The following is a 27,898-nucleotide window of genomic DNA, read 5'->3' on the forward strand; positions in this document are numbered from 1 at the left end:
GTCCGCCAGATTCATGGACTTTTTACAGAATTTCTAGAAGTGCTTACCCTTGGTTTTTCCCTATGTACAAACATTAACATCTGTTTTCACAAACTTGGAAACCTTCACAGGAACAAAAGGTTTATAAAGGAAAATATTAGATTTTATTCAAGATAAGCAAAGAATAAGAGTGATTTATCAAATGAAACCATCTGAAGTCTATTTTATCAAGAAACCCACCGGCGAAAGCCCAAGGAACCAGGAATAAGCTGTATATGTCATATTTTGACTTTTATGAAAAGGATAAGAAAACAAGCCGCTTCCTTCAGGAGGCATGGAGGCGGCTTCCAGGGTGGGCACTTGGGGAGTTCAGTGCAGCAGGTATTTAGCAACCTAGAAGGAACTTGCAGTGTTTCAGCACCAAGGCAGCGGTACCAGTGTGAACTGGCTGGACGTCACGGCTTGCAGATTTCTACAAACACAACTTGATAAAAACAGGATTATGGGTACACTATTTTTCATTGCTTTATTACAAAAGAAAGACAATTCCCACAGACAAAATTCCTAAATCCTTTTGCTACCTTTAAAAAAAATCTTCTGAGACTTAACACCCTTTACAATCCTCTAATCTGCTCAGCCCACACTGCAGCCCAACTCCTTGGCTCCTGGTTGCACAGGTCAGAGGTTCCAAAAACCTGCGCCATGGCCAGTGCAGCAGAACCACTCTCTATAGTGGCTGAGCCCTGCTAGAAAACATTAACATTTTTTTTTTTTAATTTATTGATTTTAGAGAAAGAGGAAGGGGGGGGGGGGGAAACATTGATTTGTTGTTCCACTTAGTTATGCACTCATTGGTTGCTGCTTGTATGTGCCCTGACCAGGCATCGAACCTGTAACCTTGGCGTTTTGGGACGACACTTGAACCAACTGAGCTACTTGGCCCGGGCTAGAAAAATTTAACTAGCTGCTAACTCATTCTAAATAAATAGTGAATGAATTACTTCTGCCCTTAAGATTAAATCCCACATATTTGATGCTGAAGGTCAGGTCTTCCTGTTACCACTTGACCCACGAAGAGTGTGGCGAGATATGCCCTGGACAGTTTGGCTTGGCAGTTAGAGCATTGACCTTCGAACCAAAAATTCTTGGGTTCAGTTCTGATCAAGGGCACCCACCTGGGTCAAAGGTTCGATCCCCAGTCCCAATCGGAGTCATGCAGAAGGCAACCAATCAACGTGTCTCTCTCACATCAATGTTTCTTTCCCTCCCTCCCTCCCTCCCACCCACTCTATCTAAAAAAAAAATCAGTGGAAAAATATCCTCAGGTGAGGATTAAGAAAAAAAAATATTGTGGGATAGTCACCAATTTGTTCATCCAGATGAGTCAAAATAAACAGTCAGGGTATCTTCTAAAAAGCCCACGATGGCTCTTTTGGTTGTGTCACCAGCCAGTGCCTGGACACTGCTTATGTGCTCCTGGGCCATTCTGACCATCTGGTCTCTTTCCTGTGGGCTATGGGGTGTTCCGGTGTCATCTCCCTCTGCTCCTGATTTTAAAAACTGTAGGATATAGGGCTGGATCATGTCTCCATGCAATTCAAGGGTTTCTTTGATGCAGGGCAGGTCTGAGGCACTAGCCAAACTCAAGAGGTGAATCAGTGCCTGACAGATTTGGGTCCGTAGGCTGGCACAGTACTTGAATTCCAAAAAGTCTGTGGTGTCTTCACTCTTCTGTAGGGCAGTGACCAATGCATTCCAGATCTGAGCGTACTGGTCAACAGACCCATAGTGCTCTCTCTTGCCCGGGATGGAAAGGGCAGTGGCCGATCTGATACGCACTTTGAAGTTCTTGCATGATGTCACAACTGTTGTCAGAGCGTGGTAGGCCTGGGACGTCCACTGGGCTGTTCCTAGAAAGAATCCAGTCATTAAAATAAATGAAGGTTTAGAATAAACTGGAGTGAGAGGGAGAGGGGCAGGCAGAAGGAAATATATACATTGGTACTCAAGGTAGTTTATGTTGTTTTTATAAAGAATTACTGCTAAATTTTTTGGTACTGTTTTTTAAAAATTTATTTTGGGAGAGGGAGAGGGAGAGAGAAACACCAATGTGAGAGAAACATCAATCAGCTGCCTCCTGCATGCTTCCTACTGGGGATCAAGTCCGAAACCCCAAAACCGGGGCATGTGCCTTGACCTGACCGGGAATCAAACCAGTCACCTTTCGGTGCATAGGACGACATTTAACCAACTGAGCCACACCAGCCAGGGCAAGTTTATGTTTTAATTTTCACGATTATCCTATAAAATCAGAGTGGTGAATGACTAACTGTGGGATCCTATGTAAGTGGCTCCTAAGCCTCCCTGTTTCTGTAGACAAGCCCATCACATGCTCAGGCCTCTGCCACCTAAATAGGGACTCTGGTAATTTGAAAGAGGCTTCTTCTTGGGGAGGATGCTGTCCAGAGGGTAAGGCTTGGCTGGAAGAGCATGGAAGGAATCGTAGCCCTGCTTGTCCTCTCAGTTGGCTACTTCTGAGCAGTGCACAAACTGTACAACTATATGCCCAGACCTGTTCATGGCCAGAAAAGAATATTCTGTCACCCTGGATGGTGTGGTTCACTGGGTTACAGCATTGTCCCATACACCAAAAGGTGGTGGGTTCGATTCCTGGTCAGGGTGTGTGAGGGAGGCAACTGGTTGATGTTTCTCTTTCTCTTCCTTTCTCCCTCTCTAAAATCAATTTTTTTTAAAAGTAAAAAAAAAAAAAAAAAAAAAAGAATATTCTGTCACCCAGATTAGCATCCAGACACTGCTCTGGCCATAGCAGGTCACTCATTTTATTGCAAAGTAAAAGAAAATACTGTCTAGGCAGTGACTGGGGAACAGAGTACTCAGATTAACTGAAGGCTCAATTTTCTAATTTTGAGATGATACCTGGATTTCTGTCTTTTCCTTCCCATTGGTCCCAGGAAATCAGCCTGTTTTCCTCCTCATCAGAGCACACACTCCTACTACCCATTCCATCCTGGGAGCTTCTTTTTCCTTAAGATGGGCAACAGAGTAGAATGCAGCTTTCCTAACTCCAGCCCTTCCAGCTTATCTGTTGCCTCCAAAGATAGCCAAGCAGACGTCAATGAGCATCAACCCTAAAAGTCACCTTAGGCTCCTTCCTCAGTGGAAAAAGCCACGAGGCTACTTCTCCACCAGCTCCCGGTGGACTGGTCTGCCTGGATGCTCCTGGCAATAAAGGGGAGCAGAGCCAGATTCCCCTACCTTGATTCATGCTCTGCTGGTCCAGAATGGTTTTCCTCTCCAGGAACAGACCCTATGTTTCAAATCTTGTCACAGAGACAAATGTATAAGGCAAATGCTGGCAAATGAAATGAATGGGATTTGGAAGCTATGATCCATATGCCTAAGCAGCTGTTGATATATCGAGGTGCATGGCATGTCATTACTTAGGGCCAGATGCCCTTCTTATACAAAGCATTCCACTTTAGTACCAAGGGCTCTCTTTCCCCCATGCCAGTTTTTTCCTTAAAATTTCCTGCTCGTTAAAACAGTATATGCTCACTGAATAAAATTTAGAAAATAATCCTACTCATCATCCTATCCAGAGGCAACCTCGGTTAATAATTAGGCTAATTTCCTTTCAGTCTTTTCCTACCCATTTATTGAGATCATACTACAGAAACAATTTCACAGCCTGGTTTAGTTTACTTATCAGAAACATTTTCCCAGTTTATCAAAAATTTTTGTAAACATAATTTTAAATGCCAACATTGATGTGAGAGAGACATCGATTGGTTGCCTCCCACACAGACAATTCCCCTAAACTTGGGTTTCAGTATGTTTCCATTTTTTTCTAACACTGTGGTAAATAATATTGTGATGAACATCTTTACTAACAATGTAGACTGCTGTGTGCCATCCAAAGAGGTCCTTCACCAGAGAACAGAGGAACTTTCTTACCTAATGGAAGAGCAGGGTTTTTAAATACATTTCCCATTGCATAACAAGCATTCCATCGGACTTTCATGGCAGCCTCAATCAGAACGGTAGAAATTAAGGCCTGGATAGACTCCTCAATGATTTCGGCAAACTGGGGTTTTTCTATATGAGATGGTTGTAGAAAATGAAGCAAATTTCCAAGGGCCCGGACTGCATTACTTTTTACCTAGAATAAAATGTAAAAGCATTAGAAATCTGTTTTGCCAAAGAGATGTTTCAGAGAGTATCATTTTACCTTAAAAATACCCAGGAGGCATTAGATGTCTTGAAGCAAGAGAGCTAATGAAAAACACATGTAAAGGTGGGAGTTCTCGAAACTTTGCAAGGTTTTGTATGGTTAACATTCTCAGCCATCAGAAAGGTGAGGTTCGGCCCTGGCCGGTTTGGCTCAGCGGTTAGAGCATCAGCCTGTGGTCCAGAGAGACCCGGGTTCAGTTCCTGCTAAGGGCATGTACCTCGGTTGCAGTTTGTCCCTGGCCTTGGCTGGTTGTGTAGGTGGCAGCCACTCGATGTGTACCTTTCACATCGATGTTTCTCTCTCTCTCTCTCTTCCTCTCTCTCCCTCCCACTCTATCTGAACAAAAAATGGAAAAAATGTCCTCGGGTGAGGATAGAAAAAAAAAAAAAAGAAAGAAAGAAAGGTGAGGTTCTACAGAGCTCCTTACCCTGATGTTTTTAGTGTTATATTGGACTTCAGGGATATCCATCTTTGTCGAGTCACAGAGATGGCAGGTAAAGCCCAGGGGCAAAAGGACACTGCTGGTGCCCTGGCTGGTTTGGCTCAGCGGTTAGAGCGTCGGCCTGTGGTCCGGAGAGACCCGGGTTCGGTTCCCGCTAAGGGCACGTACTTCGGTTGCAGTTGGTCCCCGGCCCTGGTTGGTCGTGCGGGTGGCAGCCACTCGATGTGTCTCTTCACGTCGATGTTTCTCTCTCTCTCTCCCTTCCTCTCTCTCTCTCTCCCACTCTATCTGTACAAAATATGGAAAAATATCCTCAGGTGAGGATAAAAAACAAAACAAAAAACAAAACAAAAAAAAAGAACACTGCTGGTTTGTGGCAGAGCTGGGAGGAGAAGCTGGGTTTCATAATCCCAGTTCAATACTTTTCCACTAGAGAAAAGTGTTTTTTTCCTTTGTAGCAGACTACAATCATCTGGGGAGCTTTCTTTCTTTTTTAATCCTCACCAGAGAATACTTTTCCATTGATTTTAGATAGAGTGGGAGGGAGGGAGAGAGAGAGAGAAACATCGATGTGAGAAGGACACATCGATTGGTTGCCTCCCACACAATCCCAACCAGGGCCAGGAATGGAACCTGCAACCCAGGTATGTGCCCTTGACTGGAATCGAACCCGCGACCATTTGGTCCAAGGGTCGACGCTCTAACCACTGAGCAAAACTGGCCAGGGCCAGCCAGGCATGTTTTATACTTGTTAGTATAATAGAGGATATTCTAAACCAAGGGCTGCTCATCTTTCTGACTTGTCAATTCTACTTAAAGATTTTTTGGAGGAAAAAGAAAAAGACTAATATTAAAACAAACATGGACATATCATGGAGTAGTATTACAAATGGCATTGATGTTTTTTATGAGCTATGAGATAAGAAACAAACTACAAATATGGAGTGGGCCATTTTATACCCTGAGCACATGCTCACTCTAAACAGGATAAATCTGATGAACTAAAACTATAACACACTAAGTATCTACCTGATAAATACTAGGTTTTGTTGCGGGTTTACCTTGTCTTTATCCTTGGATGCTTCTATAGCTGATCGCAACATCTTTAAGAGCAGAAGACCAGAGAACTCTTCCTGGAAACTGGGGTCTGGTGTTTTCCTGTTCCACCAAGGCAGGCAAAACATGTTAAAAGGTAAAACCCATTGGAACGTATATACATACAAATATATTTGCTTAGTATAACTATAAAAACTTCAGGAAAACAGCTTAACAAATCTGTTCAGTTTATATCAAAAACTTACAGTTTATACCTCCTGACCTAGTAGGTTCACATTAAGAAATGGGACCAATAGAAAGAACTCAAAGATTTCATGCTGAAGCCTAAAACCACGTAGATGTTCAGTAATAAGGAAATGGTTAAATAATCATTGCACGATGGTGACTGTGCAATAACAAATAATGATCTATAAAATGTCAGAAGTCAGGAGAATGCTTACACGTCATGTTATAGTTAAGTGACAAAAAAGCAGGACACTTGTGTATGAATAACAACAGTTGCCTAGGGTAGGGAAACTAGGAGATTAAGGTAAGAGAAAGGCTTTACGCTGAATACCTCTGTACTGTTTGATTTTTTAAACTTGTGAATATATTACTTAAAAAACATACAAAAGTGGCCCCAGCCAGTGTTGCTCGTTGGTTAGAGCGTTGGCCTTCACACTGGTCGAGTGTTTAATTCCCAGTCAAGGGCCCATACCTGGGTTGCAGGTTTGATCCCCAACCCCAGCTGGGGTGCATGTGGGAGGCAACCAATTGATGTGTCTCTCTCACATCTCCCCGTCCCTCCTTCCCACTCTCTCTAAAAAAAAAACCAAAGGAAAAAATATCCTCTGGTGAGGATTAACAAAAACATACAAATGTGATATTTAAGAAGTAGGAGAACCAAATGAAGGTTTTGGATTTCCAGTTTTGTGTTTCCACATTTTCTAGAATGTGGATACATTTCTTATATCAGTGTACAGTATTTTTATACATAAATATTAACAGCTTACTAATCTTATTACTTGAAGGAATATAAAACAAAACAAAGCAGGAAGACTGACTATTTGATATGGGGGAATTACTGCTAATTCTTTTATAGTAGGGACTTCAGCCTCAGAAATCACCCAAGAGAAATGAGCTGAGTCACCTACATGTTGACAATCAGAGTGTCTGTCAGGTTGCCCAGGGACCAGGCTGCTTTGGCCCGGACATTCAGAGACTTGTCTTGAAGTGACATCAGTATTGCATTTGCTGTGTCTGCAACAAATATAACATCCTATAAGATAAACAAAACAAGATGATGTAGTTACTTTAGAAGTTCACACTGCTGCCTTGGAAATTCTCAGTTTATTTTCAGATAAGCCTTTATCACAAATTTCTATTTGGAAATAAAATTCATTTACTCAATCAATTTACTGTTCTTATATATTACAATTTGGACACTCATTAAAATCCCAGGGGAAGGTCTCCCATGATTTTGGCATGTGCCATACACACCTCAGGAGCCTATAGACTTGCTCTTATAAATACCTTATTCCCTGGCCTGTGACAGTTATCTGTGAACTCTGTGCTTGGATTGACTTCCACCTTGAGAAACGATGTTGACATGAATGCATTTCCAAAACACATCCTATTTACTTACACACTTCTCAATGAGATAAATGTCACAAGTAAGAGTGAAGGAAAAATTTCTTTCTTTCTTAGTAAAAACTCTTAGCAACCTTCTAAATTATTACGGTCACATAGTAATGCCTCATCTCATTTGTTTCTCAATTATTCATTAGACATTTACTGGGCATCTAGGGTCCTGGACAGAGTGCTAAGTAATTAATAATAAATGAACTATAGGTATTTCCAGATTTTAATAGCAATTAAGGAAACCACATTACAAAGCAATTTAATTTCCTTACCTGTCCAACTCAAGAGCTGTATATCCACCAAAAAAATAAAAAATAAAGTAAAAGATTGATATGGACTACAAAAGCAGCACAGAAGAGCTCACAGGCTCACACTGACCTGTCTGAGACAGGGAAAAAGCACGTAGACTCCAAGGGCCCGTGAAGCTGCAGCTTTCACCAAACGATTCTTGCTGGCGTTCAGCCCAAGCAGCACTGTGATGCACAGGATCTGCCAGTCGCTCTGCAGCGAGAACGGTTGGCAAAGGGGAAGCGAGAATGAAATAACTATGCGTCAATGCCTTTGACAAGCGACTGTGACATGTCTGTGTTTGAGTTCATATTCAGGAGTTGAACACAACTGAGACCTTGAGGCTACCTGGGTAGAGAGCAAGGGTTCACTTCAGAGTCAGTGATTATCTGAGTACCCACTGGGTGAAGGGCACACACAGCATCTGTGATCATGTAACCTTTACAACATTTGATTCTCCTACTTCATTAAAGCTGCCTTCTTTATAAAAGCTGATTTATATAAGTAAAGACAGATGTAAATGCCGTTGAGAATTAAAAGAAAGGAACAGTTTGGATGCCATATTTGTTGGGCACCAGCGAAGTATTTTCACATACTTCATGTTATTACATCATTCCCATTTTATGGATGATCAAATGCAGTTTTAGAGAAATTAGGATAATCAAAGAGCCAGAAAATGGAAGAACTAGAATTTAAACCCAGGTCTTTCTTACGTTTGGATTTGAAATCTTTCTGAAATCTCTCTGACTTCAAAGCTTCTACCACCCCTACTTCTACTCCTTGCCTCCTAAGCACGGGGAGGAAAATCTTTCCTAAGACATTAAGATTTTAATGTTTCCTATTGCTCTTACCCCACACTCAAGTATAAGTGTAAGCATGTTTTCCTCAGAAATGATGTTGAATATTAGTTCAAAATGAAAAATAATCAAAATCAAACTCGAGCTGTGATGCTCAGGGGCACCATTTAAGGATGAGAAAACACTCCTGAAGTTACCGGCAGATTGCTGAAGGCTTCTGGCAAGATGGAAGACAGGGCATCACAAGCGCTCGCCTGCAGAGTTGGGTGCTCCGAATTCTGCAGGGCTCTGGGTAAAGGACCGTTCAGCATCATAGTCCAGAACAGCACCACCTGGAACAGGGCAGAGTTAAAACTGCAGCCCAAGAGCAACCGCGGAACCAGCTCGACAGTAAGACTACTACAAGGGACTATAGTAATGAAACATTTTTCCTTCTAGTGCTAGCTGTCTACAAATGTTTTTACTGGGTCTTCCACAGCAATGAAAAGAACTTTCCCAGTCAGTGTGGCTCAATGGTTGAGCATCGACCCATGCACCAAGAGGTCACCGGTTCGATTCCCAGTCAGGGCACATGTCCAGGTTGTGGGTCAAATCCCCAGTAGGGGGCATGCAGGAGGCGGCCAATCGATGTTTCTATCTTTCCCTCTCTCTTCCTCTCTCTCTAAAATCAATAAAAAAAAAAGAACTTTAGAAAACTGAATCCTTCCATTTTATTGACTAGGAAATTACAGTCTGCTAGAGTGAAGCAGCAACAGAGACCATAATGAAGAGGAGGATGAAGATGATGACGACATTAACACCAGTAGCAGTACCAACTAATATTCTTCAGAGAGTTTATGATATGCCAAGCATTGCTCTAAATGCTTTATATATATCAACTCATTTTAATCCTCAGCACAACTAAATGAAGTATATATCATTATCTCCATATTCACACAAGGAAATTGAGGCACAAAGAAATAATGTACTTTGCTAGTGGGTAGCAGAGCTGGACAAAAATCCAGATCACTGACATACAGCCAGGGCTCTTTCAATCTGACTCCTCATGGGCACAGAGATCAGGGTCCCAGAGTGGCATCTGGACCATGAGACAGAGGCTGAGCTGGGGTTGAGTCCTTCAGCTATGGCTTCCTGTCTCTGCAACTTTGGGTGAGTCACTAAACCTAAGGTTTGGCTCCTCTTCAGTAAAATGGGGCAAAGACATCTACTTGAAGAGTGTGTGTGATGATAAAATGCAATACTGTGTGCAAAAGTTCCTTGCATAGTGCTTGGTGCATGGTGGACTCTTCAATTGAGCAGTAGGCTCTGTTTTAAGCACTTTGAAGAATCATCTCAGTTCAAAGGCCCCATGTAGGCATCTGAAGAGACCTTTCCAGTTTCCTTCCCATGCTTTATATAAACCCTGGACTGTCACTTTGCAAATCTGACTGGAGTTTTAATGTCTCACTTTCTGCCCCATGGACTTAGTCCTGAGTGTTGCCACGTTTCCTGTGTATCAGGTCTGTCCTCACAATCCTAACTCCTGGAAACCCAGTCTGAGCCCTCCCTGGCCCAAACCAGAAGAATGTGGACAGCTGTGGTCGCCAGCCTCCAAGATGGCCCAAGTGATTCTCGCCTCCTAATGTTTAAGAGGCAGTCCCCTCTCACGCGGACTGGGGCTGACCTGTGGAACCAATAGGATGGTGTGGTAATGAGACTATGAAGCTTCTGAGGCTAGGTAATAAAAACCCTACAGCTCTGTCTCTGTCTCTCTCTCTCTCTGGTGCACTTGCTGTAGGGGAAGGCGGCTTCCAAGTCAAGAGAATACTCAAGCTGCCCTCTGGAGAGGTCCTCGTGGGGAGGAAATGAGAGAGGCCTAATTCCAATAGCCAGCACTAACTTGCTAAGCATGTGAGTGAGCCACTTTGGAAGAAGATCTTCCAAACCTGTCAAGCTTGGTTGACTGTAGCCCCTGCCATCATTCTAACAATCTCATGAGAGACCTGAGCCAGAACCATCCAGCTAAGCTGCTCTCAATTTCTGATCCAGAGAAACTAAAGAATAAATGTATATTGTTTTAAGCTGCTAAATGTTTAGAATTTATTACTCAATAATAGATAACAGAGGTATATCCCATTTTTACAGATGAAATAATACTTGAGCGTGAACAGTTTAAGAGTCTTGCACAAAGCCACTTGACGAACAAGGGGAGAAGTTTGAGTTCAGAGCCAGGTCTCTCTGATAGCAAAATTCAACTCATCTCCCTGTGAATGGTGACATTTAAGCTTTAGTAGAAGACTAAGGATGGACTAGGGCTAGACATTCTTTTTCAAAAAATCCTCACCTGAGGATATTTTTCCATTTATCTTCAGATAGGGTAGGGACTGGGGTGGGGGGGCGAACCCTACCAGGGCTGGGGACCGAACCCCAACCGAGGTACGTGCCCTTGACCGGAATCAAACCCGTGACTCTTTGGTCTACAGGCTGAGCCAAACCAGCCAGGGCAGGGCCAGACATTCTTAATTCATTGCAAAGATGATGGAAACTGTGAAGGAAAAACAATAAACAGGATGAGGAGGGCAGAGGGAGAAAACTGTTGAGTTGGTTTTGCTTTTGGCATTAAGTAGAAGCCTTTTTTGGTGAGGTCACATGTTCCTCCTCCAAAGAATTGGCACAGTGTGGAGGCAACAGACACAACCTAAGGTCTCGAGAATTTAAAAGAAATCACAGAAGGGGGCGTTGTTGCAGTGAGGGAGTTAACCGGATTAACATTCATTGAGATGCTGTTTGTCAGCATCTTTACATTTCATTCAATCTGCTAACAGCCCTATGAATTAAGGATTTTTGTTCCTCTTTAAAATGAAGAAACTGCTTATAAGCACATAGCATTAGCTGGCGCACCCTAGATTTGATCTCTTGCCTTCTGATTCCAAATCTGGCTCTCCCCACTATTCTAGTCTGCCTCTTGGGCAGGTTGAGTAACCAAACTAGGTTTTATGCAAAAGAAATAACTGGTTTTGCATAGCTGGCTGTATATTACACATAATTCTACCACATACTGGACAGCAAATAAACTGAAATGCAAATAAAACCCATTCATGCTAGTATCTCATTATCTAAGATAATAAACCATAATTTTTGACATTGGAGGAAACCATACTATCCACTCTACTTTACCACTGAGCCTCTGAGAAAGAAGACATCTATGAATTGACATTTACTTACCAAGGTGACGGGCACTCTCTGGTCAGGCGCTAGGGTAGAATCTGGTTTATACTGCTGTGTTAAGCCTGTACCCAGTTCTTCCAGAAGCTGTGAAGATAAAAGAAATAGATGATCAAAGCAGAGTGTTAAAACTATGAAGGTACAAAACTACTTCTGTTTGGAGATGACCTCAAATCAAGGGGAAAAATAATTTCCAACTGACTTTCTTTTCTATGTAACTTCTACATCAGAGGCATTTTTTTCCAGGAGCAATAATCCCCAGCTGTAAACAGTATTGTTAATTTAACAAATACATTCTTTAGGTTTATATAGAGCTGAAAATAGAGGAATGTATGACTTTCCTATTTGAAACCTCTTGAAGAAACCGCAGAACTGATGAACATGCAACAGAGGGAAGAATGTAAAGGAAAGAGAAGTAAAGAGCATGTGGCTTTTATTTATTTTTATTTTTTATTTTTTTTAATCCTCACCCGAGGATATTTTTCCATTTTTTGTTCAGATAGAGCAGGAGGGAGAGAGAGGAAGAGAGAGAGAGAAAAACATCGATGTGAAGGGACGCATCGAGGGGCTGCCACCCACACAACCAACCAGGGCCAGGGACAAACTGCAACCGAGGTACATGCCCTTAGCGGGAACCGAACCCGGGTCTCTCCAGACCGCAGGCCGACGCTCCAACCGCTGAGCCAAACCGGCCAGGGCGCATGTGGCTTTTAATGAAAATTACCTTTGTTCCATGAAGCTGAATAGATGGATCTGCTTCCCCCATGCACTTGCAAATCACCTCTCCAAGCTCCATCAAATAGATCTGAGCCACTGAAAAGTAGCCCCTTGCTAGATGAGCCAATACCTGCAAAGAGAAGAGAGCATTAACCCCACGACCTGAATGCAGGGCTACAACATCCAGAAAAGTATTTCAGAAATCGCACACATTTAACAAAGAGCTGAAATATGATGTTGAATGAAATGAAGAACAACCATAATCTTTATTTTATGGCTAAAATCAATTAACTATATCATATAATTTTATGGTGCTTCATAATTTATGAAATGTTTCATTAAGATTATCAATATTATTTCATTCAAGTAAGCCTAAATACAATTTTTTGAGGTAGGTCTTAATTAAATATTACAGCTGAAGAAACTATGGCTGAAAAGGTTAAAGAGGTTAAATGACATGTTTACTATCAAGCAGATAATTAGCAGCAGACCTCAGGACCAAACCTGTCTTATATCACACTTGAATACAGAAAAAGCAAATACTTTAATCTAGGGTTGCTTTCTCCTTTGAAGGAAAATTATATTTTGTTGTCTCTACGCAAATATGAGATCAAAGAAAAGTTTATAGAGAATTAAACATTTATTTAACTTTAAGTTGCAGAAATCCAAGATTAACTATACAATTTCTTTCAGAATTACTGTATAATTATTACATCCATTTGTCATATAATACCTGAGGTGACTAAAATGGCTTGCAATGAAAAGGAATGAACCTGACATTTTACAACCAAGGCCCCCCACACATCAGAACAAAACAGCAACAACAAAGCACTCACACCTACAATACAACTCCTCAACACCACTAACATGTGGCTCGGTTTTACATTATTATATTCACAGACTCAGTCCTCACCAATACCCTATGGAGGAAGAATGATTTTGATTTATGTATGTATTTATTTATTTATTGTTGAAAGTATTACAGGTGTACCCCTTCCCGCCCCCATTGATCCCCTCCTCCCCACTCCCACCCTCCTCCTGCTTTCCCCAAACTAATTATCTGTGCATATATGCATATAAGTTCTTTGGTTTATCTCTTCCCTCTTCCCCACCCCCATCCCTCTGAGAATAATTAACTTCCATCCATTTCAGAGATGAGGAAATGAAACCCACCTGTAAGGCCTCCAATCGCATGGGGGATGGCACATAGGTGCTCCCTGCTGCACAGCCAGCATCGATACCTGAATAATCCTCCTTGGGCAGTACAACAGTGGAAATGCAAAGTCGAATGAGCCAGCAGGGTTCTGAAGACCCCTTTGGTGAGCTAATTGATGCTTCTTCCAGAAAGGGTCCTGAGGGGGCTTTCTTCCACCAATCTGAGGGGCTGAGGTGAGGAGTTGCTGAATTGCTGTTGCTGAGTCCAGAAGAGCAGGGCTGTTGTAGAAGTAGCTGGACTTCGGGTAAAGGTGCGTGAGTGGACACTATGGCTCCCAAGAGTGTGAGACTCGACACACGAACATTAACATCTGTCAAAAGAAACAGTAAGAACCTATCACTATGGGAACAGCTGTTATAAGGACCATCATTACCCCTGCAAGCAATTAAGAATTATGGCATCCATGCCCTGGCCAGTTTTTCTCAGTGGTTAGAGCATCAGCCTTTGGACCTAAGGGTCAGTGGTTCGATTCCCAGTCAAGGGCACATACCTGGGTTGTAGGTTCGATCCCTGGCCCCAGTCAGTGTCATGCGGTAGGCAACCAATTAATGTGTCTTTCTCACATCGATGTCCCCCCCCCCTTCCATTCTAAAAGTCAACGGAAGAATATCCTCAGTTGAAGATTAAACAAAAATAAATAAATTAATTATCTTTTTGATTGATTTTAGAAAGAGAGGAAGGGAGAGGGAGAGAGAGAGAAACATCGATGAGAGAGAACATCAACTGGCTGCCTACTGCATGCCCCTCACTGGGGATCGGGCCCACAACCTGGGCATGTGCCCTGACCGGGAATGGAACCAGTGACCCCTTGGTGCATGGCTAGGCGCTCAACCACTGAGCCACACCAGCCGGCTAAATTAATTAATTAAAAAAAATAATAATAATAAATCAATGGAAAAATATCCTTGGGTGAGGATTAACAACAACAAAAAAGAAGATTTATGGCATCCTTGTTTAATCTAAATCTAATTAAACCTCTAGACCTATCTTCTAGTTTATAGGAAATACATGGGACAGAAATATAAATTAAACTACACTATGAAGAAACTAGCAGACAAACTGAGAATGAGAGACATTCTATAAAACAACTGGCTTGGATTTTCCAAAACTCAGTATCATGAAAGTAAAAAGAAAGGGTGAGGGGCTATTTCAGATTTAAAAAGGCTAAAGTGACATAAAAACTAAATGCAACACATAAACCTTGAATGAATGTAGGTTTTTGGTTTTTTTTAAGACTTTTTGAGACACATGGGGAAATATGAACGTGGACAAGATATTAGACAATATTATGGAATTAATGTAAATTTCTTAGGTGCAAACATGGTTTTGTGCTTTCTTAGTATATGCATGTTGTGGTATTTAGGGTAAAATATCATGTCTATAATTTACTGTCAAATGGTTCAAGGGGAAAATTCTATATAAATATATACACATACACAAAAATACATATACACATACACATATATATATGTAGAAAGAGACACAGAAAGCAAATATGACAAATAATAATCATTAGGTCTAGGTAGAGGTATACAGACATTCAATGTACTATTCTTTCTAATTTTCTGTGGGTTTGAACACTTTAATAATAAAATGTTGATGGAGGACAAAGCCAGACACTTGAGAGGGACTTCTGGGACATGGTCCACTCCTCTCAGTCCACAGAAGAAAAGCTGGGGTAGTGGAATAAGCAGAGGACTGTGCCAGAAGACCTGGGTTGTTTTGATCTTAATTCTGTCACTAATAAGATGAGTGACATTTATCTTTCAGGGTCCCGTTTTACACACTGGTAAAAGGAGTGAATTGGACTTAGTTTACACATCATTATTTCAGTTAAGCCTCAAAAATCTTATGAGGTAGGGTATAATTCTCCCTGTTAGGAAATTAGGATTCAGAGAGGACCCTGACTATGATATGGTAGAAATGGGGGTCCGACTGACTCCAGGTCCAGTACCCTTGCCACGATGTCACACAAAAAATCCACACCTCTACAAGTTCTGTAATTCTGAATGAAAAACTCAGCTTATCAGAATGTGGTCTGATCATAAAGCTTGCAAACAAAAGAAAAACAAATGTTCTAAAGGCAAGTGTTTAAAGCACATACACAGGGCTGGGCAAAAGTGGATTTACAGTTGTTCGTATGGAAAATACATTAATAAATAAATAATACAATAATACATTTTGCATACTCACAACTATAAATCTTTTTTTGCCCACCCCTTTATAATACGTGTGGGAGTAAGTCAGGAAATACCAAGAAATAAGACTGTAGTTAGTGGGGATTTGAGGTTCTGAAATGTTATCTGATCTTCAGAGGAAATAATGAATAATGTTTAAAAAGTTAGTTTTTTGAAAAACAGATTTTAGTCCCTTTTTTCCTCAATTACTGTGTTTTCTTTTTTTTAGAGAGGAAGGGAGAGAGAGAAACATTGATGTGAGGGAAAATTGATGGGCTGCCTCCTGCACCCACCTCCTCCCCACCAGGGATCTAGCCCACAACCTGGGCATGTGCCCTAACCAGGAATCGAACTGGGACCTCTCAGTCCATGGGACAACACTCAATCCACTGAGCCACACCGGCCAGCAAGAAGTTAGGTTTTATATTCCAGTTTTTCTTCCCAAAAAGATGATGTCTATCTATCTGACTGTACATCCCTCCTCTACTTATGACTAAAGGATTCGAACTATTACATACTGGAGGGGTCCCTTCCTTGCACTTGGCTCAATTTAAAGGGATACTCTGATTACTGCACTGCAGTGAAGTTCTAGCAACATTGATTCTCTTGAAAATGTGAGGAGAGTAAGTAGAGATATCTTAGAGCTATATAATTTCTGTGAATATTTTTTAAATTAACCATCTAGATTTGACTGATATAGAAAAGCAAAGAGTTTTAAACTAGCACCAACCTTTGTGGCGGACATAAGGCTTTATTTGGTTCCAGACTTTGGTCAGTAGGCTGAGTTTCAGACGGTTATAAGGTGAATTTGATACTAAATTTGCAAGGCACTAAAAAGCAAAGAATAGCTTGTCAATAGACCTGATTAAGCCATAACATAAAGACAAAATTTTACGGCATTTAATTTAAAAAGCCTTCACACTTATTTGAAAATCACTCCTTTTTTTTTTTCCTGTCTTTTGCGGGTGGTGGTGGTGGGGGGGCACAAAGCACTTGTTTTCTCATTGGTACAACTCAAAACTAAAAATAAAGAAGAATTTTTTAAGTAAATGTTTATTTGGACATACAGGGATGGTAGGTAAGATAAAACAAATAGGTACAAATAGGATATGTTTAAATAAAACTACTATTTAGTTACATTCTTCAGTCAAATTACTTTTCAGCAATGTAAAACATTATATAAAATTGAAACAGATAACTTGGCACATTTACCTTAATTATCTGAGTAAGGGTCTGTGAGGATGACTCAGCCACCAAAGCTAACAAAAGACATCTGTGCAACTCTCTGATGCTGGAAGCGATCATGACAGAGAAAGGAATAAAAGCCCTTTTGTGGTCACTGGTATCTTCGGCAACAGAAAGAAATTGCTTTGAGCCTTCCAAGATGGCAGATAAAACTTGCAGAGCACAGGCACGCGTCTGAAATTTCAGGATGATTCACATCAGTTAGTTAAAAATCAGGAGTCAGATCCCCTTCTTCCTATAAACATTTTTAATTGTCAAAGTTTTAAGGATCATTTTAATTAGAATAAAGGCAATGGGATTATCTATCAGGTCCTAAAAGTAGCCATGAACTAAGCCACTTGCACTCCGCACTTAAAAAAAAATTTTTGAATCATATTGTCGTTATTTTTTTTTTACAGTAAGGAATAAGTCTAAGCTACACCATAGTACAAAAACCTGAAATCAGCCCTGGCTGGTTTGGCTCAGCAGTTAGGGCCCACAGACCAAAGAGTCCCAGGTTCGGTTCCCGCTAAGGGCGCGTACCTCGGTTGCAGTTTGTCCCCGGCCCCAGTTGGGGTCGTGTGGATGGCAACCAGTCGATATGTCTCTCTCATATTGATGTTTCTCTCTTTCACTTCCTCCCTCTCTCCCTCCTGCTCTATCTGAAGATAAATGCAAAAATGTCCTTGGGCGAGGATAAAAAAAAACCAACACCCTGAAATCATGAGCATGAAAATAACTTAAACATTAGAGGCCTAGTTTACTCAAGCATAATATCAACTAAAAAGAACAGTCTATGAGGTAGAAAAAAATATATGCATCTAGGGTCTGTTTCATATCAATGTTCCTGAGGACATTCTGATTTATATTCTACCCTAAGGCATCTTTACAAGTGCTTGATGTTAATTAAACAGGGTATTAGGAACTGTGTAAATTCAACTTGGCAGGCACCATTAGTGATCCAATTTTTTACAAACATTCTTAGGTGCAGGAAGTAACAATGCCTGCAGTGAGTCTTTGATAATCAAAGAAAAAGAATACCATTAAATATAGCCTTATGGATAGAAAGGAAACATGTTCACTTTTGTCAATGGACTACTACATCTGTCAGGAAAAGTGTCATTGTATCAATGTATTTTCTTTCTTTCTTTTTTAAATCCTCACCTGAGGATATTTTTCCATTGATTTTCAGATAGAGCGGGAGGGAGGGAGGATGGGAGGGAGAGAGACAGAAAGAGAGAAACATTAATGCTAGAGAGACACATGGATTGGTTGGCTCCCGCAAGACCCCAACTAGGGCCGGGGATCAGACCACGACCGATATACGTACCCTTGACTGGAATCGAACCAGTGACCCTTTGGTCCAAAGGCCAACGCTCTAACTGCTGAGCCAAACTGGCCAGGCCTCAATGTATGTTCTCTATAAGGTTAAAGGATTACTTTCAATTGACACTGTGATAATTTTGCAGTATTAAAAGTCAGAAAAGAAAAAAGAAATTAAAAGAAAGCCAATTTAACCCAAATGAAATGTTAAGAAATAAATGCAGGACTAGTAAATTTTTTTAAAGCAGGGAATCAACATTATAATTCTAACATTTACTCAACATGAAGCATATCTGAATTTGGTGTGAAAAAAGTTTTTTTCCAGGAAATTGTCGGTATATAATCTGTAAGGAATGAATGATTTCTGAATGCCTTTTGTAGAGTGGAATCATAAACAATAAAATACAGTTATTGCTTTGAGAACACATTTGTAGTGTAACAGTAGGACTCTTTGGAATTCAGCATAATCACTTAAGTTAGGAAGCTGGTAATGTACTGGAAAATTGTGTGTGCATGCGTGAGTGAGAGAGAGAGAGAGAAAAGAGAGGGAGAGCGTGCATACATGCTAGTGAATTCGTTTCGTGCTCAAGTCAGTTGATCCAAGAATGTAGACTGAGGGCTGGCAAACTTCTACAGTAAAGGGCCAGTAGTACATATTTTGTATTTTAGATTTTGTAGACCAGAGTCTCTGGAGCAGCCATTCAACTCTGCCAAAGTAGCAGATACTATGTAAAGGAAAAAAATGTGTCAATGTTCCAATAAAATTTAATTTATGGACAATGAAATCAGAATTTCATATAACTTTCACAGGTCATAAACTACTATTCTTCCTTTGACTTTTATTTATTTATTTTTTATCCTCACCCGAGAACATTTATCCATGTTTTTTTTTGTTCAGATAGAGTGGGAGGGAGAGAGAGAAATATCGATGCAAAAGGGACACATTGAGTGGCTGCCATCTGCACTACTCAACCAGGGCCGGGGACAAACTGCAACTGAGGTACTCGCCCTTAGTGGGAACCGAACCCGGATCTCTCTGGACCGCAGACTGACTCTCTAACCACTTAGCAAACCGGCCAGGGCTTTTATTTTTTAAATATGTTTTTATTGATTTTTCAGAGAGAGAGAGAGAGAGAGTGAGGGAGAGAGAGACAGAAACATTGATGTGAGAGAGAAACAGCATTAGCTGCCTCCTGCATGCTCCCCACTGTGGATCAAGCCCGAAACCCAGGCATGTGCCCTGACCAGGAATTGAACTGGGACCTCTCAGTCCATGGGACAATGCTCAATCCACTGAGCCACACTGGCTGGGTTCTTCCTTTGACTTTTTTTTTTTTTTTTTGGTACATGCACCTAGCGGGAACCGAACCTGGGACTCTCTGGTCCACAGGCTGACACTTCAACCGCTGAGCCAAACCAGCCAGGGCTCCTTTGACTTTAAAAAAAAAACATTTAAAAGCATAAAAGCTATTCTTAGCTCATGTGCCATACAAAAACAGGTAGTGGGCCAGATTTGGCCCACAGGCCATAGTTTGCCAACTTATTAGATGGCTGACGGTGAAAACTGAATAAAGATACATGTTATGCTAAGCTTCCATTTCTTTAGAAAGCAATTTTAAAAATCACAAGTCCAACAGCTCACAAAACAAATACAATTAAAAACCAAGTTGTGGAAAGAAATGAACTGATGCTCAAAACTAAAAAATTTTCTATTCAATTAACTTTGGTACTCTAAGAGGGAAAAAGCATCCATGACCATCACAGATAAAAATAAAAGGAATATCATTAAAATTGGTTATTTTTCACCAGTGAGTTATAAAAGCTATACAGAAATGTGATGTTATATCAAATTATACTTCTCATAGTTCTGATCTAATTTCTTTTAAACCTATTTAATGTATCTTTTGTTATTAAAAATGCTCTTTATGGGAAAAAAAGAAACATCTGTAACAAAAATAAATTAATAAAAATTGAAAAAAATGTTATTTATGACACTGAATCTGGTTCACGTTCTACTTCATTTATTCTTTAAAAAAAAAAAACTTTTTTTTTTCTTTATTGAGTTTTAGAGAGAGAGGAAGAAAGAGGGAGAGAGAGAGAGAAACATGGATGAGAGAGAACATCAATTGGCCACCTCCTGCATGCCCCCTACTGGGGATTTGGCCCACCACCTAGGCATGTACCCTGACTGGGAATTGAACTGGTGACCTCTTGGTGCATGGGTCAATGCTCAACTACTGAGCCACATCAGCTAGACTACTTCATTTATTCTTTTTTTAAAATCCTCACCCAAGGATATTTTTCCATTTATCCTCAGATAGAGTAGGGAGAGAAACATCGATGTGAAAGAGACACATCAACTGGTTGCCTCCCACACAACCCTGACCAGGGCCCAGGACAAACCGAAACCAAGGTGTGTGCCCTTGGCTGATGCTCTACCACTGAGCCAAACTGGCCAGGGCTGGTTTTCCATTTCTCCAGGACTTTCATGTGGCTTTTGTACTGGACCTAGGACACCTCCCAGAAGGAAGTTCTGTATTTTGTTTACTCAACACATTTCTTGCATTCACTGAAGTTGAACAGCAAGAACATATTGAAAAGATACCCAAATCAAAGAGGACCACTTTGCATTATGTAAAATTTTCCATGGTACTCTAAGTGTAAACATTTTAAAAAGAGAAAGATATAAACACCATAAAAATTATTTCAATCAACTGTCATCAGATATGACCTTGTAACCTCTCTGTATTCATATCCCAAACTCACATGTCCCACATCCCCTTAGTTATAGTGCAAGCGGTTTACTTGGCTTGCTACTTGCTCTGCAGCACCATCTCCTAGGCTACCTATGGCAGCTACCCTTAGCTGGAGGGTCTTTAAGTAAAATTTAAAACACACACACACACACACACACACACACAATTTTAACCTTTATAGCAGTTTTCCTTTCAATTACTAGCATGGCTTAATTACTGATTTACTTGTCACAATTCATTTTCCTTTTTCTCCCAAGTTCTCATTCACTATTGATTCAGTCTGAAAAATTTCTACTGGTTTAAATACTTAGGATATTGGATATTTGAAATCCCCTACAAGGCATTTTGTGTGTGTGTGTGTGTATAACTGAGGCTAGTTTATTTTTATTCACCCTGTAAAAGCTTTTGAAAGATCATTTAGAAGTTTTCTAAAATGGTAGTTAGCTACTTAAGGAGATAATCGTAGGTAGTTCTAATGTATTGTGAATTGTTAGCCCTGCTCCTTATTTTTAAAGTAAAATCTTTTTTTAAAATGTTTTTATTGATTATAGAGTAAAGAAAGGAGACGGAGAGAGAAACACTGATGTGAAAGAGAAACATTCATTGATTGCCTCCCGTATGCACCCTGACTAGGGACTGAACACGCAACCTGGGCAGGTGCCCTGACTGGGAATCAAACTGGTGACCTTTTGGTACACAGGGTGACATTCAACCAAATAAGTCACACTAGCCAGGGCATAGGTAAAATCTTAAAAACAGAAATACTACTGGCCTAATTAAAACTATTCACTTTAAAAGGGTAGTTAGTAACCTGAGGATACCCAGATGCTACCCAGCATGACTTTCAATGTTCATTATTATAAGAGGACTCTAAATAGCAGGCTATTTTCCTTAGTTGGGTAAGAGGCTAACTTCTGGAGACGAGCTAACATATCCAAGCAGAGGCAAATATGTGATCAGCCATAGGTACCCTGCTGTAGTTACCCATGATTGCCACATTATTTTTTCTTCTTTTTTTTTTTTATCCTCACCCGAGGACATTTTTCCATTTTTTGCACAGATAGAGTAGGAGGGAGACAGAGAGAGAGAGAAACATCGACGTGAAAGGGACACATCGAGTGGCTGCCACCCGCACGACCAACCAGGGCCGGGGACAAACTGCAACCAAGGTACATGCCCTTAGCGGGAACCGAACCCGGGTCTCTTTGGACCGCAGGCCAATGCTCTAACTGCTGAGCCAAACTGGCCAGGGCTATTTTTTCTTCTTTTTTAAAAAAATAAGTTTTTCTCATTAAACTATGTAAATATTTATTACATGTGATCTGAAAAATATGGAAAAGTTGGAAAAAAACACATGCCATTGTTGGGATCATAAATTTCTATATCCTATACTTTCATAAAACATCATACACATTTTTCTAAGCCTTACACATCCTTCATAATCATTATGTGCTTCAGTATAATATGCCTCTGAGTACTTAAGACATTTTTTATTTTTTCCTATTACAAATAGCATGGCAATCAACATTTTCATAAAAGAGACAAAAGCAAAGCTGTTTCAGTACAGCTCCAAGGGGACTTGGAAGCAACAACTGGCGCTCAAGCTCCAAGCGGCCCTGGAGCCGAGGTGAACTGAGGGATCTCCCTCCAGCTGTTATTCACATACGCCCATTTCTTATTCTCGTGCCCATCTAGTAGTTCTCAAGGCAGGACCTGTGTTGGTATTAGTAAGAGCTGTGTTCAGATAAGATTGGACAGGGCAGAGAAAACAACAAAGACTTGTCAAATTTTTCTTCCTAGTGTAACACTTAGAATCTAAATGCTCTTCTTACCTTTGGGGAAGGATCTCTTAACGTGAGAGTCATCAAGGAAACAGACTGCGGGCTTCCAAGCTCAGGTGCATCAGAAACAAAGGCTGCCCAGTAGCCATAAAGAACTTTTTTTTCTATTGATTTTATAGTAGAAAGAAAACAAGCTAGTGCTCCTTGGCGAACTTTGGCTTGGTAAGACCTTTAATAACCAAGAAAAAAGCCTTTTAATAGTTTTAAAAATTATAAACATGAAATACTATTTATGCCAGCCAACTCAAATGATACATTGAGAAATTCAACATTCAAAGTCCGAAAAATGCCAACATGATATCAAAAAAATTATTTTTCAAAGTACAATTAAAACATATTAAAGCAATTTGTTTATGTAACATGTTAATAAAGTCAACAATTAAAAAAAACAACTAGATAGAGAATAAGAGGGCAGCATTTGATGTTGAGAAACTAGTGTTAGATATGAGACACTGCAGAGTATCCATTCATGCAACAAACATGTCCCGAGTATCCTCATGTACATGCTGAGGTTGGCAGACATAAACCAATCCCTTGCCACTAACCAGCTTATTAATGGCAGAGACAGTTGAAGAGATATGTACAACATATTACGATTGACACTAAGGTAGAGATAAGTAAAAGGGTCACACAGCAGAGGTACCTAAGCCAGAATGGGGGTGGGGGGTGCAGGCGCAGCTCAGAAAAGGTTCCTCAGAGAACATGACTGCTAAGTAGTGGTTAACAAGGCAAAAAGGCAAAAAAAAAAAAAAAAAGTGAAAGAAAATATTATAGGCAGAGAAACCACATGTACAAAGGCAAATCAAGAGAATGAGGCAAAATGCAGAGTAATGCAAAGTCCCACATAAATGACAATCTTCAAGTTAAATCACATGCAGCAGTCAGTGATTTATAAGCAAAGTTATAAAAACTTACATGCAACTTAGAATATAAGGCATAGAAATATAACAAAATACTACTACCTCATTTTACTCTGCATGCCTCCTTCAGCATCAGAATAGTCTGACTCACTACTGCTGACCCTTTTCCAGCTGGAAGAACTGAAGGGTGAGGAGACTCGATCTTTTCCTGCAGCTCCACTTCCATCTAATGGCAAATTCTGGACACCCAGGGAGGAGGGAGACTGCGTGTTCCCTTCATGCAGGTTCATTCTACCCAAGCCAGTGACTGGGGCTGCTTCTCTTTCACCACTGGATTCTTCCTCCTCCTCCTCCTCCTCTCCTTGCTGAATTTTCTTTGGTTTTATTTTTGATTTTTTCTTTTTATTCTGATGGTAGGAGCAAATGACAACATATATAAGATAGCAATTTCAAAACAGCTTCTAATTGAATCACTAGTTCTTTTTCATTTGTTAATTACCAAATATGTCCCCAACCTACAGTTGAAAGAAATAAGAAAATTAAAAAATAGTGGCACTTACTTAACACCCTATATATCAAGTCACTATGCTAAGTGCTTACACACACCCTATGTGGTTATAAGAAGCAAGGTATGAAAAATGTGGGACACAGCAAAACTTGTGGCCTAGGTTTAAACCTCTGTGACCATGGACAAATCATTCAGCCTCTGTGAGCTTGACCTTCATGATCTGGAAGTAGAAGGCTAATACAACCCACCTTACACAGCTGTGAAAGCATTCAGCCTTCTCAATGGGTTCTGCAAGAGAATTAAGGTCTATAGAAAATGACTTGAGTGACTATATTCAGTTCTTCCAAATAAGATACATAGTATCACTCTAGATGCATAGGAGAGATGTTAATCCATTAGATAGAATGCATGTATTAGGGCATTGGGGTTTGTAGGTGTAGATATTCAGTAAAAGTCAGTTTCTTTTCTCCTACTTCTTTTTTTTCTGACATCCAAAAATCTTTGGAATCTGTGTCCTCCTCTGCATTCTCAAAGTCCATGATCTTGGGGGAGGTCCTCATCACTTCTACCTTAGATTATTATTATTAATGTGGCTCCAGACCCTTTTACTTGCTCCCAGAGTGATTTTTCCAAAATGCAAATCTTATCTCATTCTGCTACATGATTCCTTAATGAATCTCCACCATCTATATGATAAAAGTCCAAAGTCCTTTGTATACTATACAAGACTCTTACAATTTGGCCTCTGCGACATACTTGACCCACCCCTCCCTTCTGCACATCTGACACTCTACACCTACTGGCTAACAGTGGGCTCCATGCACTCGCATTCCCTCAAAATAAAAATGTTCCTTTTATGTATTACTACTCATTCTTGAGTCTCAGTTTAGCCACATCTTTTTTTTTTTATCCTCACCCGAGGACATTTTTCCATTTTTTGTTCAGATAGAGTGGGAGGGAGGGAGGGAGGGAGAAGGGGGGAGAGAAAGAGAGAGACAGAGAGAGAGAGAGAGAGAGAGAGAGAGAGAGAGAAACATCGACGTGAAAGGGACACATTGAGTGGTTGCCACCCACATGACCCAACCAGGGCCGGGGACAAGCTGCAACCGAGGTATGTGTCCTTAGTGGGAACCGAACCTGGGTCTCTCTGGACCGCAGGCTGACGCTCTAACCGCTGAGCCAAACCGGCTAGGGCTAGCTACATCGTTTAAAAAGCCTTCTTGCCCAGGCCGTGTAGCTCAGTGGTTGAGCATCAACCCATGCACCAAGAGGACACCAGTTTGATTCCCGGTCAGGGCACATGCCCAGGTTGTGGACCTGATCCCCAGTGGGAGGCATGCAGGAGGCGGCCAGTCGATGTCCTCTCTCATCGATGTTTCTAGCTCTCTCTCTCGTTCTCTCCTTTCCTTTCTCTCTCAAATCAATAAAGAAAAAATATTTGTAAAAATAGTAATAAAAAGACTTCTCACTCCTCAATTTGATTGGGAGTCCTGAATGTGTTCCCAAAGTGCTCTGTGAATATGCTGATGAAAGAAATTACAATATTGCATTGTAGTTATTTATCCATCTCCGCCATTCCTCCCCAAACTCCTAAAAGCAGTCTATATCTTCAATGCTTAGCATAATGTCTGGGAGAAAGCAGATGTGTGCTAAATATCAAATAAGTGAATGAGTTAAAGAATTCTTAATTATAAGCATTTTTATCAGGTATTACATTTCTGGATGTAATACCTAGGCCATGTATCTGTATATTCTAGGTTCTCCGACAGAAACATGGGAGAGATGGCAGGGATCTGGAAAGGCTGGGAATTTGCTGAATGGAAGGAGTGCAGAGATAGTAAGCTGACTGGTATTTGGGTTCTAATGGTCTAGAGAGGTTGGCAAATTACAGTCCGAAGGCCAAATCCAGCCTTTCGTACAGCCTGTTTCTGTAGATAAAGTTTTACTGGAATATAGCACACCCAATCGTTAACATAGTGTGTACACTGCTTTTGCACTAGGACATCAGAGCTGGCGGTCGCAACAGAGACCTAAAATACATCCCAGCAGTCCCTTCACAGAAAAAGTTTGTTGGCCCGTGATCTTGAACACTTGAGGGATGAGGGTGCTTGGCTTTGGGTGTAAAGTGAATGCCCGTTTTTATAACTGTTATATTGACTAGATAACTTAGAAGTATAAGATGCTCTAACTGCTATTTCTAGCAGTGTGGTGAATTTAAATTTACTATGTTAAAATAAAACCCCTTAATTGAATCAAAATCAAGGTGAGCCTTGGCACAGTAGTGAGGCAAATCATAGAAAACACATAACAAGCAATTAAAAACAACATAAATCTAAATAGATATAAATGTACCACAGTTGGTCGAGAAGTACTGGATTCTGATGGCTGTAATTTGACGGGTGGTCGCCCATCATACTGAGGAAGCGGAGTGGGGTATAACACCGTGGGCATCTCTATGTTTATTCCAGGGAGTCCATGAAACATGGATTTCTAATGACAATGATTAAGAAAACACACACACACACAAACATAAATAAAAAACCAGAATTATTCATTATGTTCTGGATCATATAGACAACAGATTAATGTTTAGAACTTTATTAAGGAAATAAAAATGGGACAGAAGATAGATAGCTTGTAGGACTCAACGAAGAGTTTAATGTCATCCAGCTAGATCTAATTTGGTCAGCTCAGGTTAGATCTGATTTTGGTTTATTTATTTATTTATTTTTGTTTATTAATTTTAAAAATTTATCCAATTTTATCTAATTATTTTATCTAAATATAATTTTTAAATTTAGCTTATCCATGTCCTCACCTACATATCTGTCTGCCTATCTATTTGGGAGTAGAGGAGATGGCACAGGGAAAAAATTATAATTTTAGTCATGATAAAGCTAAGTTATCATATATGGCTTTAATCTGAGGCCAGCACAAAGCTTCTTCCTATTTTCTGACTGAACTGATGACAGTTGGGTCCTCAGAAAGGCTGACCTGACTTTCCCACTGACTGGTAGGCTCAGAAGCCAAAAGACAGCAGCCTACTGACACACATCTTGATTAGCCTGCCTACTATAAGGGAGGCGAGAGCAAAGGAGAAGCCCTGGTTCTTCTTTCAGATACACACAGGGTCAAGACAATCTATAATTAAATTATCTACAGATCATACACATTCCCTTCCTAAGTTTAGATACATAGATGAAATTTTAGAATTTAGATACAGGTACTAAATAAAGCAAGGTTTGTTGTTTTCAGTTCTTAATTTTAAGTATGTTTGAATATTAGCATTTTATTCTTCTCTCTTAAAATATAATACCCGAAAGCTAGCCTTGGAGTGATAAAGTGGTCCTTATGCCTGGGGTTTAAATAGTAAAGACACTGATCATAATGAGGTTGTGGGGTTTAAATAGACAATGCCTTACCTTCAGCACAGCTAGGAGAGCTCCAAGTTCCTCAGTCTGTGTCAATTTCATCTTCCCACCATTTAGAAGAGACTGTATACCTTTTAATGCATTTTGTAACAACTAGGAGGGGAAAAAAGACCAATTTAAAAGGTAAGTGAAATTTGGTTGTCCAGGGATCAACTTTCCAGCACACTTATGATGGAAGAGAAAATATCTTTAGATGATGAAAAAACC

General features: G+C 40.4%; 1 protein-coding gene across 2 annotated transcripts in view; it reads right to left on the bottom strand.

The window, feature by feature from the left end:
• Nucleotides 1-1,308: 1,308 nt before the first annotated feature.
• The window catches only part of HEATR6 (HEAT repeat containing 6), a 36,877-nt gene continuing 10,287 nt past the window's right edge, over nucleotides 1,309-27,898 (bottom strand). The window contains exons 6-20 of one of the 2 annotated variants that reach the window (XM_036269205.1): nucleotides 27,683-27,784; nucleotides 26,613-26,750; nucleotides 23,855-24,159; nucleotides 22,884-23,061; nucleotides 16,961-17,167; nucleotides 16,479-16,578; nucleotides 13,529-13,881; nucleotides 12,363-12,485; nucleotides 11,639-11,725; nucleotides 8,635-8,766; nucleotides 7,728-7,865; nucleotides 6,863-6,987; nucleotides 5,735-5,831; nucleotides 3,955-4,159; nucleotides 1,309-1,889 (exon numbers count right to left, since the gene is read on the bottom strand). In XM_036269205.1, coding sequence (XP_036125098.1) covers nucleotides 1,351-1,889; nucleotides 3,955-4,159; nucleotides 5,735-5,831; nucleotides 6,863-6,987; nucleotides 7,728-7,865; nucleotides 8,635-8,766; nucleotides 11,639-11,725; nucleotides 12,363-12,485; nucleotides 13,529-13,881; nucleotides 16,479-16,578; nucleotides 16,961-17,167; nucleotides 22,884-23,061; nucleotides 23,855-24,159; nucleotides 26,613-26,750; nucleotides 27,683-27,784 — 2,829 coding nt within the window. In that variant the 3' untranslated portion in view covers nucleotides 1,309-1,350. Of the gene's footprint in view, nucleotides 1,890-3,954; nucleotides 4,160-5,734; nucleotides 5,832-6,862; nucleotides 6,988-7,727; nucleotides 7,866-8,631; nucleotides 8,767-11,638; nucleotides 11,726-12,362; nucleotides 12,486-13,528; nucleotides 13,882-16,478; nucleotides 16,579-16,960; nucleotides 17,168-22,883; nucleotides 23,062-23,854; nucleotides 24,160-26,612; nucleotides 26,751-27,682; nucleotides 27,785-27,898 lie in introns of both variants that reach the window. The other variant, XM_036269206.1, reaches the window with a different exon arrangement.

Source organism: Molossus molossus, unplaced genomic scaffold (assembly GCF_014108415.1).
Source record: "Molossus molossus isolate mMolMol1 unplaced genomic scaffold, mMolMol1.p scaffold_m16_p_19, whole genome shotgun sequence".
NCBI classification, from domain to species: domain Eukaryota; kingdom Metazoa; phylum Chordata; class Mammalia; order Chiroptera; family Molossidae; genus Molossus; species Molossus molossus.